Source organism: Hyperolius riggenbachi, chromosome 11 (genome assembly GCF_040937935.1).
Source record: "Hyperolius riggenbachi isolate aHypRig1 chromosome 11, aHypRig1.pri, whole genome shotgun sequence".
Classification (NCBI taxonomy): Eukaryota; Metazoa; Chordata; class Amphibia; order Anura; family Hyperoliidae; genus Hyperolius; species Hyperolius riggenbachi.
Genome location: NC_090656.1, coordinates 10261586 through 10282924, shown reverse-complemented (window position 1 = coordinate 10282924; position 21339 = coordinate 10261586). Strand labels below are relative to the sequence as shown.

General features: G+C 47.7%; 1 protein-coding gene across 1 annotated transcript in view; it reads right to left on the bottom strand.

Annotated features, from left to right (window-relative positions):
• The window catches only part of LOC137538541 (fatty acyl-CoA hydrolase precursor, medium chain-like), a 63705-nt gene extending 43219 nt beyond the window's left edge, over nt 1-20486 (bottom strand). The window contains exons 1-3 of the mRNA XM_068260777.1: nt 20286-20486; nt 16394-16598; nt 921-1056 (exon numbers count right to left, since the gene is read on the bottom strand). Coding sequence (XP_068116878.1) covers nt 921-1056; nt 16394-16598; nt 20286-20349 — 405 coding nt within the window. The 5' untranslated portion in view covers nt 20350-20486. The remainder of the gene's footprint in view (nt 1-920; nt 1057-16393; nt 16599-20285) is intronic.
• Between the last annotated feature and the right edge of the window lie 853 nt (nt 20487-21339).

Below are 21339 nucleotides of genomic sequence, written 5' to 3'. Positions count from 1 at the left end.
AATAAATACATTGTATTTATTAATTTCCGGGTTAAAGAGGTCACTTCCTGACTGACGTCAAGAAGTGAAAAAGAAATCATCGCTGAGCAAAAGCGCTTTTCTAAGCTAAAAGCACTGGGAAAAGTGCTGTACAAATCACAGTATAAATTGATTAGCTCTTGAGATAGCGCTGGCATTTATAATGTGAAGCCTAACTGTTTAAAAAACGTTTTTTTTTCTGTGAATTTTTTTTAAAATCAATTTCATCAAAACTACTAGATTATATATAATATACAGTATTTATGCAAATACAACTACAAGTTTGTTAGTTTTTTATTTCACTTGTCTCCACTATTTCCCCTAACCAATCTGGTTTTAGTGAAAGTTGTTTTTTTTTCAGTTTACACAAAAAAATCATTTATGACCAGGGCTGTGGAGTCGGAGTTGGAGTCGGAGTCGAGGAGTCAGAGTCGGGGCAATTTTGGGCACCCGGAGTCGGAGTTGGAGTCGTGGTTTCGTAAACTGAGGAGTCAAGAGTCGGAGTTGGATGATTTTTGTACAAAATCCACAGCCCTGTTAAGTATTAGACTAAGGAGTCGGAGTCGGGGCCATTTTGGGTACCCGGAGTCAGCGTTGGAGTCGGAGTCCTGATTTCATAAACCGAGTAGTCGGAGTTGGAGTCGGAAGATTTTTGTACCGACTCCACAGCCCTGTTTATGACTGCCATATTAATAACTTTGCATACTATTCAAAATTTATGAATAATTACACAAAATCAATTCAATTTCATAATCATAATTACAAGTAATCGTAATTGCAAACTTGAAGTGACATTTCACTTGAGCAAAATTAGCACATTACAATCATACAGTAAATAAGGTCAGCCTGTTGGTTGCATGTGACTCCCCTATCCTCCATACGCAGTATCAGGCTCTCCTCACCGGTAGCTTGGCGTCTGACTTCCTTTTTGCCGGGGTGAACACGTTCAGGTATAGGCAGTCCTCCGAAAACGATGTTTGGAACTTGAAGTTGAAGCTGTCGTTCAGTGCATGCAGCACCTGCGGGTCCTGAAGGCACCTGAAAGGCAAGAATATTAACATATTAAGGCAGAAAAGTGGTAAAAAGTCATCTCCAAGTATAGATCTGAAAGCAGAAGGGTCAGCCATATACTGTGCCAGGAAAATAAAAACAACATACATATATAAGTAGATAACTACTTGCTCTTCTTACATAACACATGTATTGTACTGTCCACGTTTTGATTCCAGTGAATTTTATACAGTAAAAAAAAAAGAGACTTCCGTTCCTAGCATTTGCTATCTTGGTTCCGTGACTGATTTCCGTGATCCAGAATTGATCGTGTTTGAGTGAAAAAATGCTCATGAATCACGGCTAATATCTGCCCATCACTGCTCCCTGGTAAGGATCTATACCAGTGATGGCTAACCTTGGCACTCCAGCTGTGGTGGAACTACAAGTCCCATGAGGCATTGCAATACACTGACAGCTCTAAGCATAACACGGGGAGGCAGAGGCATGATGGTATTTGTAGTTTGTTCACGGTTGGAGTGCCAAGGCTAGCCATCACTGATCTATACAAAGATGTAAGCTGGCCCCCTACCTGTTTGCACACTATTCTAAGAGTTGGTTTGAGCAACTGCTGTTCACAAGTGCTTTTGACTATAAAGAAAACCCATGAGGAGTTGGGCTAGTCCACACCTTGTCAGTTCTATCAGATTTCAGATTAGGAGAAAAGTAATTCATAGCACAAAATGTACTTTTTATTTACGAGTTTTAATGTATTTTGCATTTTTCAAAAAAATTTTTGCGATAGGGTTCCTTTAAAGGGAAGCTGAGACAAACATCTGGTCAAAAGCAGATACATACCTACAGTAAGAAGATCACAATCACTGTTAACGTGGCCTTAAAGTGGATCCGAGGTGAACTTTTACTCATTGCATAATTGTGTTCCTTTCCTATTGTTTATAGGGCATTTCTCAAGCCAAATTTTTTTTTGTTTTTGTTTTAATGCTCTTATTCCCTATAAACGAAATAATCCACACCCAAAGGTTTTCAGGAGGAGGTGGAGGAGGAGGTGTTACTAGCCAGAGATTTCAGAGGCAGAGGGGAGGAGGGGAGATTATCTTTTTTTCATGGGCTTAGTGATTAAGACAGCTAAGCTTGCCTCTGTGTAATGTTTAGAAACAACATGGCTGCTGTCATTGTATCACAGGAAGAAATAATAATTTTCTATTAAAGCGGTTTGCAGCCAGATTTGCTGTGTAAACTATCTAAACTTTAGATAAGATATATAGACAAGTTACTTGTTATAGTTAGTTTTTCATCTCGGATCCGCTTTAAAGAGACACTGAAGCGGGAAAAAAATGATGATATTATGATTTGTATGTGTAGTACAGCTAAGAAAAAAAACATTAAGATCAGATACATCAGTCTAATTGTTTCCAGTACAGGAAGAGTTGAGAAACTCCAGTTGTTATCTCTATGCAAAAAAGCTATTAAGCTCTCCGACTAACTTAGTCGTGGAGAGGGCTGTTATCTGACTTTTATTATCTCAACTGTAAGTGAACTGTTTACTTTTTCTCTGCTAGAGGAGAGGTCATTACTTCACAGACTGCTCTGAAAGACTCATTTTGAATGCTGAGTGTTGTGTAATCTGCACATATTAGAGAATGATGCAATGTTAGAAAAAACACTATATACCTGAAAATAAAAATATGAGAATATTTTCTTTGCTGCTAATCTTCTAGTAATTATTCATAGTACACAACCAATTCATTATATCATATATTTTTTTTCGCTTCAGTGTCTCTTTAAGCCCCATACACACGCTCAACAGCTGTCTTTTATGCTTTCACAACTTTTAAACAGCTTTTTGTAGCATTCCCCTGATAAACCATGATATTGAACAATCTTTGTTTTCAGATCTTTGGAGAGTTATTTTGAGGATACCACACTGTCTCTTTTTAGAGGGGAGTTGAAAAGTAGCAAAACTTGCCATTGGCCGCCTTACACATATGATTGGACACACCTGTCTCTGAATTTTAAAGTGAACCTGACTGAGCTAAAGGCTCGGGTTCAAAACAAGTTCTTACCCTGCAGAGAGGGAAGCCTCAGGATTCTATCTCTATTGCAGAGCCCGCCCCCCTTACGAATCGGGGCCACGCTGCTTCACTCCGTAGTCCGTATTAATGACCGCGCTGTAGCCTCGCGAGCCTGCCTGCTTATGTGCAGTAACACAGAGCCTGTGGCCCTGACTTACTGCAGTCGGCTATTGCACGGCCATTTACAAGGAGGAGGAGCTGCCCGCGCAGCTCCTCTGATTAGCAACAATGCATTGTCGCTAATCTTCCGGGGGGGCGCACTCAGCGATGGAGGACATTAGAATAGAGAAGGAAGCCTCAATAGGATCCTGAGGCTTCCCTTTCCTTACGTAAGTATCTGATTTTGTGTACTCGAGCTTTGGCTCAGGTACACTTTAAGGCTTAAAGGGAACCAGAGACGAAGCACCCTTGTGTATTTTACCATGTATATCAGTAAGAACATTAGAGAAAACACTTACCATGCTCTCTGTTTCATCCTCACTGCTAAAAGTGTCTGTTAACAGCAGTCACAAGAATCCCAGACTGAGCAATTAAATCTGGCTTTGCTGGGAATGATTATAGCTGAGTCATTATAGCAAAGCCACAAGGGGGCAGGCTTGGGCTTGAAATAACACCACAGAATACAGATTTAGCTATAATCTTTCTGTAGCAAAGCTAGACGGAGCAGCCTGACTTCTCAGTCGGGGATTCTTATCAGACGTGATAACAGTCAGATTACACAGAGAACAATGAAACAAAGGGCAGATTAGGTGTTTACTGTCATGTTCCCACTGATTTATAAGGTAAAATACAAGAGGGTGCTTCATCTCTGGTTCTCTTTAACAAACCAATCCAGCTGGATCTGACAGCGTGTATACGTGGCTATGCTGAAGAGACCAGCGGCGAGCGAGCAGAGATTGGAACAAGCAGGGAAGTGAGTGGCTCAATATACCCGGTTCCCTGCGCTTACTCTGCAGTAGAGGGGGGAGTACAAAGGGCGGCCCCGGGGGGAGAGGAAGGGAGGCAGAAGTCCCAGTGAGGCTGCAGCTCCCCTCTCCATCACCCATGGGGGCACCTACCTATCTAACATATACTGGGGGCTTCTACCTATCTAGCCTATACTGGGGGCACCGACTGATCTAACCTATACTGGGGGCTCCTACCTATTTATCTAACCCATACTGTGGGCACCTCTCTATCTAACCTATACTGGGGGCTCCTACCTATTTATCTAACCCATACTGTGGGCACCTCTCTATCTAACCTATACTGGGGGCACCTACCTATCTAACATGTACTGGGGGCTTCTACCTATCTAGCCTATACTGGGGGCACCGACTGATCTAACCTATACTGGGGGCTCCTACCTATTTATCTAACCCATACTGTGGGCACCTCTCTATCTAACCTATACTGGGGGCTCCTACCTATTTATCTAACCCATACTGTGGGCACCTCTCTATCTAACCTATACTGGGGGCACCTACCTATCTAACCTATACTGGGGGCTCCTACCTATTTATCTAACCTATACTGGGGGGCACCTACCTATCTAACCTATACTGGGGGCACCTAACTATCTAACCTATACTGGGGGCTCCTACCTATTTATCTAACCTATACTGGGGGCTCCTACCTATTTATCTAACCCATACTGTGGGCACCTCTCTATCTAACCTATACTGGGGGCACCTACCTATCTAACATATACTGGGGGCTTCTACCTATCTAACCTATACTGGGGGCACCGACTGATCTAACCTATACTGGGGGCTCCTACCTATTTATCTAACCTATTCTGGGGGCTCCTACCTATCTAACCTATATTGCGGGCACTTACCTAGCTAACCCATACTGTGGGCACCTACCTAACTTATACTGTGGGCACCTACCTATCTAACATATAATGCGGCCACCTACCTAACATATAATGTGGCCACCTACCTATGTCTAACTTATACTGCAGGCACTTACTTAGCTAACCTATACTGAGGGCGCCTCCCTATGTAACCTATACTGGTGGCCAGGGCTGGGCTGAGGCAGAGGCGAGAGAGGCCCCAGCCTCGGGGTGCAGTGTAGGAGGGGGCGCACAGCTCACTCAGCTATCATTCCCTTATTGTGTTTGAAGCAGAGAGAAATAAGAAAAGGGGATACATGGCAGTGACTGCAAGCCAGATAACTAGAGATTAAGGTGTTGGGGGCCCTGGGGCGGCTCTTAGTATAATAGCAATCAGTGTGTGACGAGTGGGAGGGATGGAGGGGCGCACTTTGTTGTTTCAGTCTTGGGTCCTGGAGGACCTTGTCCCAGCTCTGCTGGTGGCACCTCCCTATCTCACTTATACTGTGGGCACCTACCTATGTAACATGTAATGCGGACACCTAAGTATCTAACCTATACTGGGGGCACCTACCTATCTAACCTATACTGGGGGCTCCTACCTATCTAACCTATACTGGGGGCTCCTACCTATCTAACCTATACTGGGGGCTCCTACCTATCTAACCTATACTGGGGGCTCCTACCTATCTAACCTATACTGGGGGCTCCTACCTATCTAACCTATACTGCAGGCACCTACCTAGCTAACCTATTCTGGTGGCAACTATACTGTAACTGGCTACCTACATTGGATGGCACCTACCTAGCTAACCTATACGGGGGGCACCTACCTATCTAACCTATATTTCGGGGCACCTGCCTACCTAACCTAAACTGGGGGAAACTATACTGGCTACCTATACTGGAGGCACCTACCTGGCTAACCTATACTGGAGCAATTATACTGGCTACCTAAACTAGGGGACCTATAGCTGGCTACCTATACTGGGTGCAACTAGACCTGGCTAACCTATACTGCGGGCACCTATACCTGGCTTCATGGGGGGGGGGGGGCACAATTTTTACACCCTCGCCCTGGGTGCAATTTAGCCTAGAAACTGCCCTGAATGGTACTTGTCACAGGAGCCCTCAGTGGCTGACTGCACTTAGCCTTCTAAACGGTGCCAGCGCACAGATCGTGCGAACTCTGGTCGCAGTCAATGCGCAGGAACCGTTAAGAATTAGCCGCAGACAACTCAGAAGGGAGCCTGTGAGACACGGGTAATTACAACGTCACCTACTGGTTCAGAGTAAACTGCCACCACCGCGGTTAGTGGTGCTCAAATACCCCTTTTCAAAATTCGAGTTAGGTCGAATTCGAATAGTAAATTATTCGAGATCAGTCGAATATTCGAGTCGAATATTTTTTACTATTCGATTCGACCTCGGAATTCGAGCTCACTATTCGAGTCGGTATTCGAGCTCATTATTCGAGCTGACTATTCGAAATGGCCTTAAATAGCTTCCAACACTTGTTTTGAGGGTGAATGATGCAAGAAACCTCTTTTTTTCCAAGTAACAACAGCAAGTGATTATGTGGGGATGTTCCTTTAAAAAAAAAAAGTTGAAAAGAGAAGTTGTGTCCAGAAATTTGTTCAGTACTGTATATACTTCTTCTTCTTCTTCTTCTTCTTTATCTTCTATATCTTCTTCTTCTTCTTCTTCTATATCTTCTTCTTCTATATCTTCTTCTTCTATATCTTCTTCTATATCTTCTTCTTCTTTTATATTGTCTTCTTCTTCTTCTTCATCTTCTTCATCATCATCTTCTTCATCATCATCTTCTTCTTCTTCGTCTTCTTTTTCTTCATCTTCTTCTTCATCTTCTTCTTCATCTTCTTCTTCATCTTCTTCATCTTCTTCTTCTTCATCTTCTTCATCTTCTTCTTCTTCATCATCTTCATCTTCTTCTTCATCTTCTTCTTCTTCATCATCTTCATCTTCTTCTTCTTCATCTTCTTCATCTTCTTCATCTTCATCTTCTTCATCTTCTTCTTCTTCTTTATCTTCTTCATCTTCTTCATCTTCTTCTTCATCTTCTTCTTCTTCTTCATCATCTTCTTCTTCTTCATCTTCTTCATCTTCTTCATCTTCATCTTCTTCATCTTCTTCATCTTCTTCTTCTTCATCATCTTCATCTTCTTCTTCATCATCTTCTTCTTCTTTTTCATCTTCTTCTTCTTCTTCTTCATCTTCATCTTCTTCATCTTCTTCATCTTCTTCTATATCGTCTTCTTCTTCACTTATTTCTCTTTTCAAATTTTTTTTTTAAAGAAATGCAGCTATTTTTGAGCGTAACAAATAGCTGGTGGCGCACGCATGTTGGAAGCGCCATTGTATGTGCTCCCTGGCAGTGGAAACACACAGACAGCAGGAGGTAAATTCAGCAGCAGGAGGAGGAGGATGAGTGTGTGGCAGCAGGCAGTCAATGAGGCAGGCAGCGTGACATAATAGCCCTGGTACCTAGCGGTGATACCGGGGCTGTAAATAAACACAGCAGGCAGGAGGTCCCAGACAGCGGTCGTGCAGCCCACATTGTGTCCAATACACAACTGGGACAACACAGTTTTCAACCCGGGCACCTCAGAAGAATTAAACCTTTTTTTTTTTTTATGGTTTTGTAGTTTTGTTTTTACAACAAATTACACAGACAGATATAGCTATTTTTTGACGTAATAGCTGGTGGCAGAGTGGCAGCAGAAGGTAAATCTGTGTACCCTGGCGTTGGGAAACACAGACAGACAGACAGCAGCAGCAGCAGCAGCAGGAGGAATGGAGGAGTAATGTGAGCAGCTATTGTTTGACGTAATAGCTGGTGGCAGAGTGGCAGCAGAAGCTAATTCTGTGTACCCTGGCGTTGGGAAACACAGACAGACAGCAGCATCAGCAGGAGGAATGGAGGAGTAGTGTGAGTGTGGCAGCAGGTGGGCAGCGTGACATAATAGCCCTGGTACCTAGCGGTGATACCAGGGCTGTAAATAAACACAGCAGGCAGGAGGTCCCAGACAGCGGTCGTGCAGCCCACATTGTGTCCAATACACAACTGGGACAACACAGTTTTCAACCCGGGCACCTCAGAAAAATTAAACCTTTTTTTTTTTTTTTTTATGGTTTTGTAGTTTTGGTTTTACAACCAATTACACAGATATAGCTATTTTTTGACGTAATAGCTGGTGGCAGAGTGGCAGCAGAAGGTAAATCTGTGTACCCTGGCGTTGGGAAACACAGACAGACAGCAGCATCAGCAGGAGGAATGGAGGAGTAGTGTGAGTGTGGCAGCAGGCAGGCAGCGTGACATAATAGCCCTGGTACCTAGCGGTGATACCAGGGCTGTAAATAAACACAGCAGGCAGGAGGTCCCAGACAGCGGTCGTGCAGCCCACATTGTGTCCAATACACAACTGGGACAACACAGTTTTCAACCCGGGCACCTCAGAAAAATTAAACCTTTTTTTTTTTTTTTTATGGTTTTGTAGTTTTGGTTTTACAACCAATTACACAGATATAGCTATTTTTTGACGTAATAGCTGGTGGCAGAGTGGCAGCAGAAGGTAAATCTGTGTACCCTGGCGTTGGGAAACACAGACAGACAGCAGCATCAGCAGGAGGAATGGAGGAGTAGTGTGAGTGTGGCAGCAGGCAGGCAGCGTGACATAATAGCCCTGGTACCTAGCGGTGATACCAGGGCTGTAAATAAACACAGCAGGCAGGAGGTCCCAGACAGCGGTCGTGCAGCCCACATTGTGTCCAATACACAACTGGGACAACACAGTTTTCAACCCGGGCACCTCAGAAAAATTAAACCTTTTTTTTTTTTTAATGGTTTTTTGGTTTTGTTTGTAAAACAAATTACACAGATATATAGCTATTGTTTGACGTAATAGCTGGTGGCAGAGTGGCAGCAGAATGTAATTCTGTGTACCCTGGCAGTGGGAAACACAGACCGACAGCAGCAGCAGCAGGAGGAATGGAGGAGTAATGTGAGCAGCTATTGTTTGAAGTAATAGCTGGTGGCAGTGTGGCAGCAGAAGGTAATTCTGTGTACCCTGGCAGTGGGAAACACAGACAGAAAGCAGCAGCAGGAGGAATGGAGGAGTAGTGTGAGTGTGGCAGCAGGCAGGCAGCGTGACATAATAGCCCTGGTACCTAGCGGTGATACCAGGCCGTAAATGAACACAACAGGAGGTCCCAGACAGCGGTCGTGCAGCCCACATCGTGTCCAATACACAACTGGGACAACACAGTTTTCAACCCGGGCACCTCAGAAAAATTAAACCTTTTTTTTTTTTTAATGGTTTTTTGGTTTTGTTTGTAAAACAAATTACACAGATATATAGCTATTGTTTGACGTAATAGCTGGTGGCAGAGTGGCAGCAGAAGGTAAATCTGTGTACCCTGGCAGTGGGAAACACAGACAGACAGCAGAAGGGCAGTACACAGCAGCCCACTGTAGGTGTAAAATGTGTGGCTGCAGGCGACGTAATAGTCAAAGTGAACCAGGCTGGCTTAGTGAGCAGGAGCCAGGAGGTGGTAAAGGGTGGTAAGGCACATTAACGATGGTTCTTAGCCAGTTCATGTCCCCCTCTCGCCGACAACAGGGGCCAGGAACTCGCCTTCCACCCACGCCTGGTTCATCTTGAGAAACGTCAGTCTGTCCACAGACTTGTGAGACAGACGTGAGCGTTTCTCGGTGACCACACCACCAGCTGCACTGAAGCAGCGCTCAGACAGCACGCTGGAAGGGGGGCAGGACAGCACTTCCAGGGCGTACTGCGCCAGCTCGCTCCAGATCTCCAGGCGCTTGACCCAATACTCCATGGGATCAACAGGGGCATCGCTGTCAAGCCTGCTGTAGGACCCCATGTAGTCAGCCACCATGCGGGTCAGGCGCTGGCTGTGACCGGTGGAGGATGCTGCTGCATGCACCTCCTCTCTAGTCACTGCTGCCGGAGCCTCTACAGTCCTGTAGAGCTCGTGGCTGAGAGACAGCAGGTCTGTGGGGCGCTTGCTGCTGGATGCAGGCACCTGCTGCTGCCTCTGTGCTGGCTGCTGGACAGTGGGGGTGGAAGGCTGGGGGAAGGCTTCCTCCAAGCGCTCAACAAGGGCCTGCTGCAAGCTCCTTATTTGTTGCGCTGGGTCTCCTCCTGCAGGCGGCAGGAACTGGCTCAACTTCCCCTTGAGGCGTGGGTCCAACATCATGCTGATCCAGATGTCCTCCCTCTGCTTCATCTGGATCACCCTGGGGTCTCTGCGCAGGAACGTCAGCATGTGCGCTGCCATTGGGAAGAGGCGGGCCACGTCTGCTGGTGCATCGACGGCAGTGCTGTTGTCCTCATCCTCCTCCTCTGCCTCGTCAGCCTCATCCTCTCTCCACCCCCGCACCAACTCAGCTGCACTGTGCTGATCCCCCTCATCAGCAGCAAGGTCAGGGACCTCCACCAAGTCCTCCTCCTCCTCCCCCTCAGAGGTGGACTGTGCAGCTGCTTGCCGCTCCTGCTGGTCCAAGGCTGCCGCTCCCTGCTCCAGCAAAGCATCGAGGGCCCTGTTCAGCAGACAAACCAGGGGCACCCACTCGCAGACCATAGCATGGTCCCTGCTCACCATGTTAGTGGCCTGCAGAAAGGGAGCCAGCACTAAGCACACCTGCTGCATGTGCCTCCAGTCATCATCGGGGACGATGGACGGGATGTTGCTGGTCTTGTCCCTTCTCTGAGCGGCGGAAACAGTGGCCAGGGCAAGGTACTGTTTGACAGCGCGCTTCTGTTCAACCAGACGCTCCAACATCGCCAGGGTGGAGTTCCAGCGAGTCGGAACGTCAAGGATCAGCCGATGGCGTGGCAGATCCAGCTCCTTTTGCACGTCTTCCAGGCTCGCACAGGCTGCAGCCGAGCGCCGGAAGTGACGCACAACGTTCCTTGCCGTTTCCAGCAGTTCGCCCATCCCCTGGTAGGTGCGCAAGAACTTCTGCACCACCAGGTTCAGCACGTGGGCAAGACAGGGGATGTGGGTCAGGTTTCCCCTGTCTATTGCGGCAACCAGATTGGCCCCATTGTCGGCCACCACCTCTCCAACTCTGAGGCCTCTGGGGGTCAGCCAAATCCTCTCCTGCTCCTGGAGTTTGGCCAACACATGGGTTGCCGTCAGCTTGGTCTTCCCAAGGCTGACTAAGTGCAGCAGCGCTTGGCAGTGGCGGGCCTTCACGCTGCTGCTGAGGCGGGGGGTTTGGCCAGGTGTGCCGGAGGATGGCAGAGGATTGGAGGAACCTGCTGCAGTTCCCCTGACCCTGCGGGGTGGCACCACCCACTGTGTTGCTGCTGCTGCTGTGCCCGCTGCTGCTCTCCCATCCTCACCCCCTTCCACCAAGCTGACCCAGTGGACAGTGAAGGACAGGTAGCGGCCTGTCCCGAAGCGGCTGCTCCAGGAGTCCATGGTGACGTGGACCCTTTCACCAACCGCGTGCTCCAGCCCTCGCTCCACATTGGCCATCACAAAGCGGTGCAGTGCAGGAATGGCCTTGCGGGAGAAAAAGTGTCTGCTGGGGAGCTGCCAGTCTGGGGCTGCGCAAGCAAGCAGCGCACGAATGTCGCTCCCCTCCTGCACGAGCGTGTACGGCAGGAGTTGGGAGCACATGGCCCGTGCCAGCAAGCCGTTTAGCTGCCGCACGCGACGGCTGCTGGGAGGCAGAGCCCTAACCACCCCCTGGAAGGACTCGCTCAAAAGGCTCTGGCGTGGCCTTTTGCTGGCACGGGAATCAGCAGACACAGCGGAGGAGGCCACTGAGGACTGGCTGCCAGAACAGGCCTCAGTGTCGGCGGCAGGAGTTGCAGAGGGGGGAGGAGCAGTGCGTTTCCGCACTCCTGCTGGTGCTGCTGGAGGAGCAGGAGGGCGGGTGGCTGCTGTTGCTGCTGCTGCTGAAGGCTGTGCAGTGATGGGTGTGGTGCCACTGCCAGCACCAGATGCCTTCAGCCTCTGGAACTCCTGATGCTGGTGGAAATGTTTCGCAGCAAGGTGGTTGATGAGCGAGCTGGTGCAGAACTTTAAGGGGTCTGCACCTCTGCTCAACTTCCGCTGACAGTGGTTGCAAGTGGCGTACTTGCTGTACACTGTGGGCATGGTGAAAAATCGCCAGATTGGTGACAGAAACATCCCCCTACGGCATGGAAGCGCTGCTGCCTGTCTCCCTGTGGTGGTTGGGGGGGGGGGCTTGGGGGGCTTGGGTGCGGCTGGTGGTGGTACTGGCAGATGCTGCTGCTGCTGCTGCTGAGCCTGAGACACCAGCAGGCTGTGGGACCTGCCTACTGCTGCTGCCAATGCTTGCAATGATGCGCCTCCTTGCAAGGCCCACAAGAGCATCCTCCTCCTCCTCCTCCTCAGAGCTGCTGAGGACGACATCCCCTGGAGGTGGTGGCACCCAGTCTCTGTCTGTCACCGGGTCATCATCATCCTCCCCCTCCTGAAACATGTCCTGCTGGGATGAGGACCCCCCAAACTCCTCTCCTGATGCATGGATGGGCTGCTTGACTGTCGCCACAGTCTTGCTGTCCAATCCCTCATCCCCCAAAGTGCCCATCAGCATCTCCTCCTCAAAATCGCCAACAACAGCAGACAATTGACTCATGATGCCTGGGGTCAAAAGACTGCTGAATGACAGGTCGCCAACTGACGGTGAACTGGCCTCCTCCCCAGGCCCTGCTGGGCGGCTGCTGCGAACAGGGGTGGTGGTGAGGGTGGAGGCCTCGGATGCAGAGCTGATGGCGGGCTGCTCATCCTCCGTCATCAGTTGCACCACAGTGTCTGCATGCTTTTCCTCAATGGGACGTTTCCGACCCGGCTGGAGGAAAATCGGAGCAGGTGCTACACGCTGCTGCTGCTGTGTCTCTGCAGCGTGAGTTGCAGATGCTCCTGCTGGGCGGCGCCCAAGGCGTCCACGGCCAGTGGCTATGGGAGGAATGTTAGCCACTGACGCTGCTGCTGCGGAACTGTGCATGGTGGCGCGCCCGCGCCCGCGGCTTGCCACAATGCTGCTCCCTCTCCTCCTGATTCCCTTGCTGCCCTTCCCCTTGCCCAAACCGCGCTGGCTGCCACTTCCACACATCTTCGATGTTTTGGGCGTATAGACAAAAGTTTTTTAAAAGGGCGGGTGAAAAGTGGGGTACTTTAATGGAGTGGGTTGGTGGGTGAGGTGACTGAGTGAGTGTCCCTAGTACAGTAAGTAAGTAGTAACAGTCAGGAAGTACAACTAGCAGTTACAATAATCAGTAGTAATCACAAGTAAATTTAGTGTGTGTACACTACAGACAGTGAGTGCACGCACGCGCAAACACGCGCAGGAGCTAGCCTATGAACAGTGACTGAGTGAGTGTCCCTAGTACAGTAAGTAAGTAAGTAGTAACAGTCAGTAAGTACAACTAACTAATTACAATAAGCAATCAGTTATCAGAAGGAAATAGAGTGTGTGTAGTGTGTGTACACAGACAGTGAGTGCACACACGCAGGAGCTAGTAGCCTATGAACAGTGACTGAGTGTCCTAGACTCCTAGTACAGTAAGAGTAAGTAGTAACAGTAAGTACAACTAACTAATTACAATAAGCAATCAGTTATCAGAAGGAAATAGAGTGTGTGTAGTGTGTGTACACAGACAGTGAGTGCACACACGCAGGAGCTAGTAGCCTATGAACAGTGACTGAGTGTCCTAGACTCCTAGTACAGTAAGAGTAAGTAGTAACAGTAAGTACAACTAACTAATTACAATAAGCAATCAGTTATCAGAAGGAAATAGAGTGTGTGTAGTGTGTGTACACAGACAGTGAGTGCACACACGCAGGAGCTAGTAGCCTATGAACAGTGACTGAGTGTCCTAGACTCCTAGTACAGTAAGTAGTAACAGTAAGTACAACTAACTAATTACAATAATCAATCAGTTATCAGAAGGAAATAGAGTGTGTGTAGTGTGTACACAGACAGTGAGTGCACACACGCAGGAGCTAGTAGCCTATGAACAGTGACTGAGTGTCCTAGACTCCTAGTACAGTAAGTAGTAACAGTGAGTACAACTAACTAATTACAATATTCAATTACAATAATCAATCAGTTATCAGAAGGAAATAGAGTGTGTGTAGTGTGTACACAGAAAGTGAGTGCACACACGCAGGAGCAGCTAGTAGCCTATGAACAGTGACAGTGAGTGTCCTAGTACAGTTACAGTATATAACTACAATACTAATACAATCAGTAGTAAAGGACAGCAGAAATACTGGTATAGAATAGAGAGAAATAAACAGAGGACAGGAGGACAGCTGCCCACACAGGCAAGGCCCTGAGGCCTAAAGCTGTAAGCCTGCAGCAGCTGGCCTGTCTCTATGTAACACAAAAGCTACTAACTAAAATACAATGTCTAACTAACTAACAACAATATAGGTGTGTATAGGAGGTGTATGTGAGCAAAAACGCTAGGTAAATGACCACAATAAAGCTCTTGCTAAGCCAAAGCACAAAGGAGCAACTCTCTCTCTATGCAAGTCTCAGGCAAGGACGGAGAAACGTAACATGGCGGCCGCTATTTATAGGGTAGGGGCTGGCCAGGGTCCCCCTCTGTGATTGGCTGCCGTCAGAGGGCCTGGGAGCCCTCTGATTGGCTCTAAGGACATCAATCTGGGCTATGACGCTATTCGAGCTCGGTACCGAGCTCGAATAGCGCCGTTTGCTCGAATAGCTCGAATAGTGAATGGGCTATTCGAGTGTACGCGAATAGCCCATTCGAATAGCTACAGCTATTCGGAGCTCGAATACCGAGCTCGAATAGCTGGAAAAGAGCTCGAATATTCGAGCTACTCGAATATTCGAGCTCTGCTGAGCACCACTGACCGCGGTTACTATGGGACCGTGGGGCCCACTAACTGACTGACTAATCCTGCGAATAAAACGGTTAAACACACGATATTCTGTCTAGCCAACAACAAACAAACAGTAGCGTATCTTCAGAGACCCGGGATCATTTCTGTGTGTGCTGATAAGCAGGGTAGCGAAACAGTGAATGACTTGGGGAAAGTCGTTTATTCACGCAATATAAATAATTAATATATACAGACAATTATGAAAATCAACAATTATTAAAACAGTAATAGCCAGTATGAAAAATAAAAGAAGGGAGAAAAATACTTAGTTCCTGGAAAGATGTCCTTATTGTGGGAAGAATCATAAAGTTCTTGGTTTCAAAGTCCAGAGTTCAGAGTTCAGACCAGGTGGATGCCAGCATATCCTCAAGCTGGCATCTGATGAGTGCAAGATGGTTCAGTGTGGAGGACACTGAGTTTGGGTCCTCAGCCATTCTTATGCCCCTGCTTCAGTAGGAGGGAGTGAGGGCGGGGAGCCATACACCCCCTTCAAAGATGAGATGAGCCCTCCCCTTGTACTGGGGCTAGAAATCATATCTACCCATATATGGGCTCTATCTCACAGAACCGTACAGGTCAGGGCAGATTTATTAACATTTTCAGGTCTGTCTCGATTTACCCAGCGCCCTGATACCAGACATGAGGGGTGGGACCCCTGTGGTATCATCAGGGCACTTTGAAACTGCCTAGCTGGCAGTCCTTACCTCCGAAGGTTCTGAAACTTCCTCAGAACCAACACCGGGGCTCATGCTACACTTCCCCCACGTTTGGTGAAGCTGCCATCTCAGGAACCCCAGAAATATTACAGATCTGGGAAGTTATGGATTATGCCAGGATGAGACTCAGGTTTATTCAGGATGTTCTAGCTGCTAACAGCTGACTTTCCTTTGATCTTTAGCAGAGAGCAGAGTGTCCAGACCTCCCGTGGATTCGTAGCCTGCTTGGCTGCACCTAGGCATCCTTTGGTTAATTAACATCTCCATGAGATCAGCTAAGTGTCACCTGGTTCCCAGAGCCAAAAGGGAAATTGTGCCTTCCACAGGGAATATGTCCAAGCTAATTAACACCTTCCCCCCAGGCTGTCATTTCAGCTAAGACAGATTTCCCAGCTGTTCCTAAGCAGAGGGATACTGCACATCAGATCTTGGTTTTATTGATCTGAGGCGCAATCGATGCAGGAATCGAGTGCGATCGTTCTTTTCTTCATGGGCGGTTCCAGGACGCGCCTGCGTCCCCGCAATCGTCCGTGACAGTACTCATTAGATAGAACATGCACTGTGCAAATAAATGCCAAATAAACAGGTTGAGGGGCGTATATCCTAGAAACAGGAAAAAATATCGAGTGTGATGATGATAAATAGATGAACAACTGCACAAAAGTTTATTAGTACACAACACAGCAATGTTATTGAAAATGGCAAAACTGCTGTTCTAGTTCTGTAGTGTTCGAGGTGACAGAAAACTAGGAACCCATCAGTTGCTGTGCTGACTGACAGAAATGTACTTGTGTAATATATGAAGGCACGATAGGACCACTTACATGGCCGGGTATGTAGAGGCCTCCCTCACTGAGCTCCAGGGCTCCGGCGGTTCCGGGGCTGCAAACCGTAAAGGTCCAGTCGGTGGTTTGGCGAAGGGGATGCCATAAAAAGCGTGCACGGTTCTCTCCGTGTCTTTCACAGCTGCCACTATCCCACGCACCTTCCCGTACTTTGTGTCCACCAGGGGCTTATCCTCATCCTCACCTGAAATCAACAAAGACAAATTTAAAAAACATTCAAAAACTGTTCTTTGTAATCAGATATATTTGATGTTGAAATGTTGCAGCAGCTGCAGTTAAAGACAAACTCCAGTGAAAATAATGTAATAAAAGAGTGCTTCATTTTTACAATAATTATGCATAAATGATTTAGTCAGTGTTTGCTCATTGTAAAATCTTTCCTCTCCCTGATTTACATTCTGACATTTATCACACGGTGACATTTTTACTGCTGGAAGGTGATGTTAGTGGAAGGAGATGCTGCTTGCTTTTTTGGCAGCTGGAAACAGCTGGAAACATTTCTCACAATGCAATGAGGTTCACAGACAGAAAACTGTCAGGACCATGGTTCTGACATCACACTGTGGGAGGGGTTTCACCACAATATCAGCCATACAGCGCCCCCTGATGATCCGTTTGTGAAAAGTAAAACATTTCTCCTGGGAAAGGGGGTATCAGCTACTGATTGGGATGAAGTGTAATTCTTGGTTACGGTTTCTCTTTTATGTAGCAGTTTTGGTGACAATAGCATATATGAGAACTTTGCTATTATCCACTAAAGTCAGCATGAAATTACGTGAAATTACATGAAAATGACATGAAATTAGGGCTCCTGATTATATTTACATACAAAACTAATTGCGATTTTTCCTGAAATTTCGCATTATGATTTTGAACCGAAGTGAATAGCAATGTGAAATTTCGATTATGCAATACTTTTGCTCATCACTGGTCAGGGGCGTAACTATAGACCCTGCATGGGATGCAGCTGCAGGGGGGTCCAGAAGCAGCAGGGGGCCCTGTGGGGGGAGAAGTTTCTTTTCCATTTCCTGAGAGACTGACAACTAAGGGTACAGAGAGAAAAACATTTCTGCTCTCTGCACAATTATTCTAATGACTGCGTCAGCTCAGACACTGATAAGGAATCATATAATGTTGTGCAGACAAAGATTTGTAGACAGTCCCTCCCTATTCAGTGTGCAGAACAGAAGGTTCTTGTGTACAATTCCCTGCCCCCAGCCTCTTCACCCCTCCTGAAGTGATGTGTACTGTAGTGATGCTGGAGGAGTCTGCAGAGCCCCGCCCCCAGCCTCTTCACCCCTCCCTAAGTGCCGTGTACTGTAGTGATACTGGAGAAGTCTGCAGAGCGCCACCCCCAGCCTCTCCACCCCTCCCCAAGTGCTGTGTACTGTAGTGATGCTGGAGGAGTCTGCAGAGCCCCGTCCCCAGCCTCTCCACCCCTCCCCAAGTGTTCTGTACTGTAGTGATGATCGAGGAGTCTGCAGAGCCCCGCCCCCAGCCTCTCCACTCTTCCCCAAGTGCTGTGTACTGTAATGATGCTGGAGGAGTCTGCAGAGCCACGCCCCCAGCCTCTCCACCCCTCCCCAAGTGCTGTGTACCGTAGTGATACTGGAGGAGTCTGCAGAGCCCCGCCCCCAGCCTCTCTACCCCTCCCCAAGTGCTGTGTACTGTAGTGATGCTGGAGGAGTCTGCAGAGCCAGTTCTGCTCCATCAGAGATGGACAGAGTGAGTGTAATAAGCTGAGGCTCCCAGCACACTCCTCTGTTGGCTTTCTGTATGCGTTTTCTGTACACCATGTCTGTCTGTATGTGTGAAATCATGCACGTTTTATCACAGAAGCTGATGTAATTGATAGAGAAGATGCGTGCAGTGCTTCACTGCTGTCTGATTTTATCTGCATGGAGAAAACACATACAAGTGTGCACTAGCCAACTGAATAACATTGGTTCTTAGTTTACCTGTGCAGAAAGCAGGGGGGAGAGGGCCCATCCAAAGTTTTGCAGGGGGGGCCAGTGATTTCTAGTTACACCCCTGTCACTGGTTATTACATAACAGCGTACGCTGGGTAAAGGGGGTGCAGTGCCCCTGCAAGAATGAAGAGGGGAACGCTCTGAGCCACAGACTGACAGAGGAGAGCGCCCCCCAGTACAGCGGAGACGCTACTCTTCTGCAGACATTGCAATTGACCAGATATCCCCAATGGTAGCGCTAGCCCTCCCCCGCCCTAAGCATATCCAGGGAATGTCTTTGAAAATCAGAGCCAGCTAGCAGATACATTCAGGCTCGCTTCAGACTGTAGATTGGTGGTGCGCACAGCCAAAAACAGGCCTTCAGGGATTATATTATCGCGATAATCCCCATGTGGTATCCCGCCAAACAGGAAGTGATGATCACTTCCTGTTCGGCAATCGATGACGTGTGCGGAAGCGTATTTTTAAAATATGCTTCTGTGCATGAGCGACACAGATGACTGCAGTGGGTTTTTTAAAAAGTGGTGGTGTTGCCATAGACTTACAGCGAACAAAATTTTGGGATGCATTAAAAGGGAAATAAAAACTCGAGATGCTAGCATAATATTGCCCCTGTTTAACTCTCTAGTAAGGCCACATCTGGAATATGGAATTCAGTTCTGGGCACCACATTACAAAAAAGATATTGCAGTTTTAGAGCAGGTGCAGAGACGAGCTACAAAATTGATACGTGGGATGGAAGGTCTCGCTTACCAAGAAAGGTTAGATAAACTGGGTTTATTTAGTCTAGAGAAAAGACGCCTTAGAGGAGATCTAATTAACATGTATAAATACATCAGAGGGCAGTATAAAAGCTTGGCGGATGAGCTTTTTGTCTCTAGGCCTTCTCAAAGGACTAGAGGACATGATCTGCGCATGGAGGAAAAACGTTTTAGCCATTTATTTAGGAAAGGGTTATTTACAGTAAGAGTGATTAAGATGTGGAATGCATTGCCACAGGAAGTCGTTATGGCAAACTCTATACCTGCATTTAAAGGGGGCTTAGATGCTTTCCTTGCGTTGAAAGACATCCATGGCTACAATTACTAGGTTATGCCTAATGATGTTGATCCAGGGATTTTATCTGATTGCCATCTGGAGTCAGGAAGGAATTTTTCCCTTTTGGGGCTAATTGGACCATGCCTTGTGGGGTTTTTTTCGCCTTCCTCTGGATCAACAGGGGTATGTGGGGGACAGGCTGAAGTTGTACTTTGTACTGGTTGAACTCGATGGACGTATGTCTTTTTTCAACCAAAATAACTATGTAACTATGACTTCTGGTCTGACGCAGATCACCGCAGAAGCCATGTGGTAATGTAGGTATTGAAGTGTGTTAGATTAGGCAATCCCAGAGGAGCATACCGCAACGTAGGGAATGTGAACTCCCCCAAAGACCATTAGGCTGCTGTGTGGTGCGGAAAATTTACCACATCGCCTCAGTGTGAGAGGGCTTTCAGACCAGGGCTGGATTTTCCATTAGGCACTGTAGGCATGTGCCTAAAGGTGCCTGAAGATGGAAAGGCGGCTCACTCCCCTCCCCAAGTCCCTCCCTCTCTCCCACCTTTCCTATGCAGAGTCCTGAGCATTCCACTGACGAGATCTCCCTTTAGTCGGGGGCACCACTAGCTACTTAATACTAATACCTCTGGCTACCTAATGCTAAGGGACCTGGAGGAGCAGAGAAAGTAAGGGAAAAGTGACAGCTGGGACAGTTAGCACACTTGTGGTGCGGTTCGGTGGGGGTTTGTTGGTTCATGGAGGGTGAAGTCTAGGGAGCCAGGACATCTGTGCCTATAGGCTCTTGTGATGTAAATCTGGGCCTGCCTCAGTCACAATCTATTCATAAATGAGGGGTAAGTTACCTGCTGCCACCAAGGAGCCCAAGACAAGGGGCCACAGGAGGAGAACGTGGAGCAATGAGGCCATGAGCGTCAGCGCTGAGGACGGAGGTGGCAGATGAGTTCCTCCAGCAGAGGTTGTTCCTGCAGGACTGGGTGAAAGGAGACAGCCGGGCACTGTGTACTGTCTTGCTGTAATCTCACTGCACACAGCTTTAGAGCAAGAAGCAGATCTGTCTAATAAGCTGGTGATGGGGGGGACGGGCTTGTAGGATAAATCATTACATGCAGTTGGCACAAGGCATCATTACATCTGCACAGGGCAGTCATCAGTGGCTGTACGCACAAATATGCAATGAACTTTTTAAAAAAGAAAATACACTTTGAACGAGGGAGGATCGTCGGTACAAGAAGAGCTGGTGCCGGCATCTCTGAAAAGACGACTCTTTTAGGATTTTCTCACCCAACAGTATTTTGGGTGTTTAGAGAGCGGCAGATGAGGAAAAAAGTGATAAGGACTATTCTGGTGGTGAACGAGAGAGCTGAAAGACAAGTAGTGCCCATAGTCCACAGCAACGGAAGGGCAATAACACGACAAATTACAGCTGCATTCAATGCAGGTGCATCCCAAAGCATATCCCAACGCACAAGACAGACTTTGCAAAGGATGGGCTTTAGCAGCAGGAGACCATCAAGAGTGCCTGTGCTACCACAGAAAAATGGGGAATGGGAAAAGAGTTTAACCTGCTTCCATGGCCAGCTCAGTCTCCTGACCTCAATCCTATTGAGCATTTGTGGGACGAAGTCGAAAGATCACTTGAAAGCTTGGAAACGCCACCCTCCAATCTGACCCAACTTAGAGCTGCCATTATGTCAGTATGGGCCGACATTCCTCAGCAACGGTATGCATGCGCTGTGCCCCCCCCCCTTCCCAATTGCTAACCGTCCCTCCAATACAGGGGTGCATCCTCCAGACTGTTGTGCCCACCCCCACTTGTTATGTTACTCCTGGTAGATGGTCCCCCATGCTGTCACTAAGGGGTGGGAGGGAAAAGGGTGTGACCATTTGGGCCTCCAG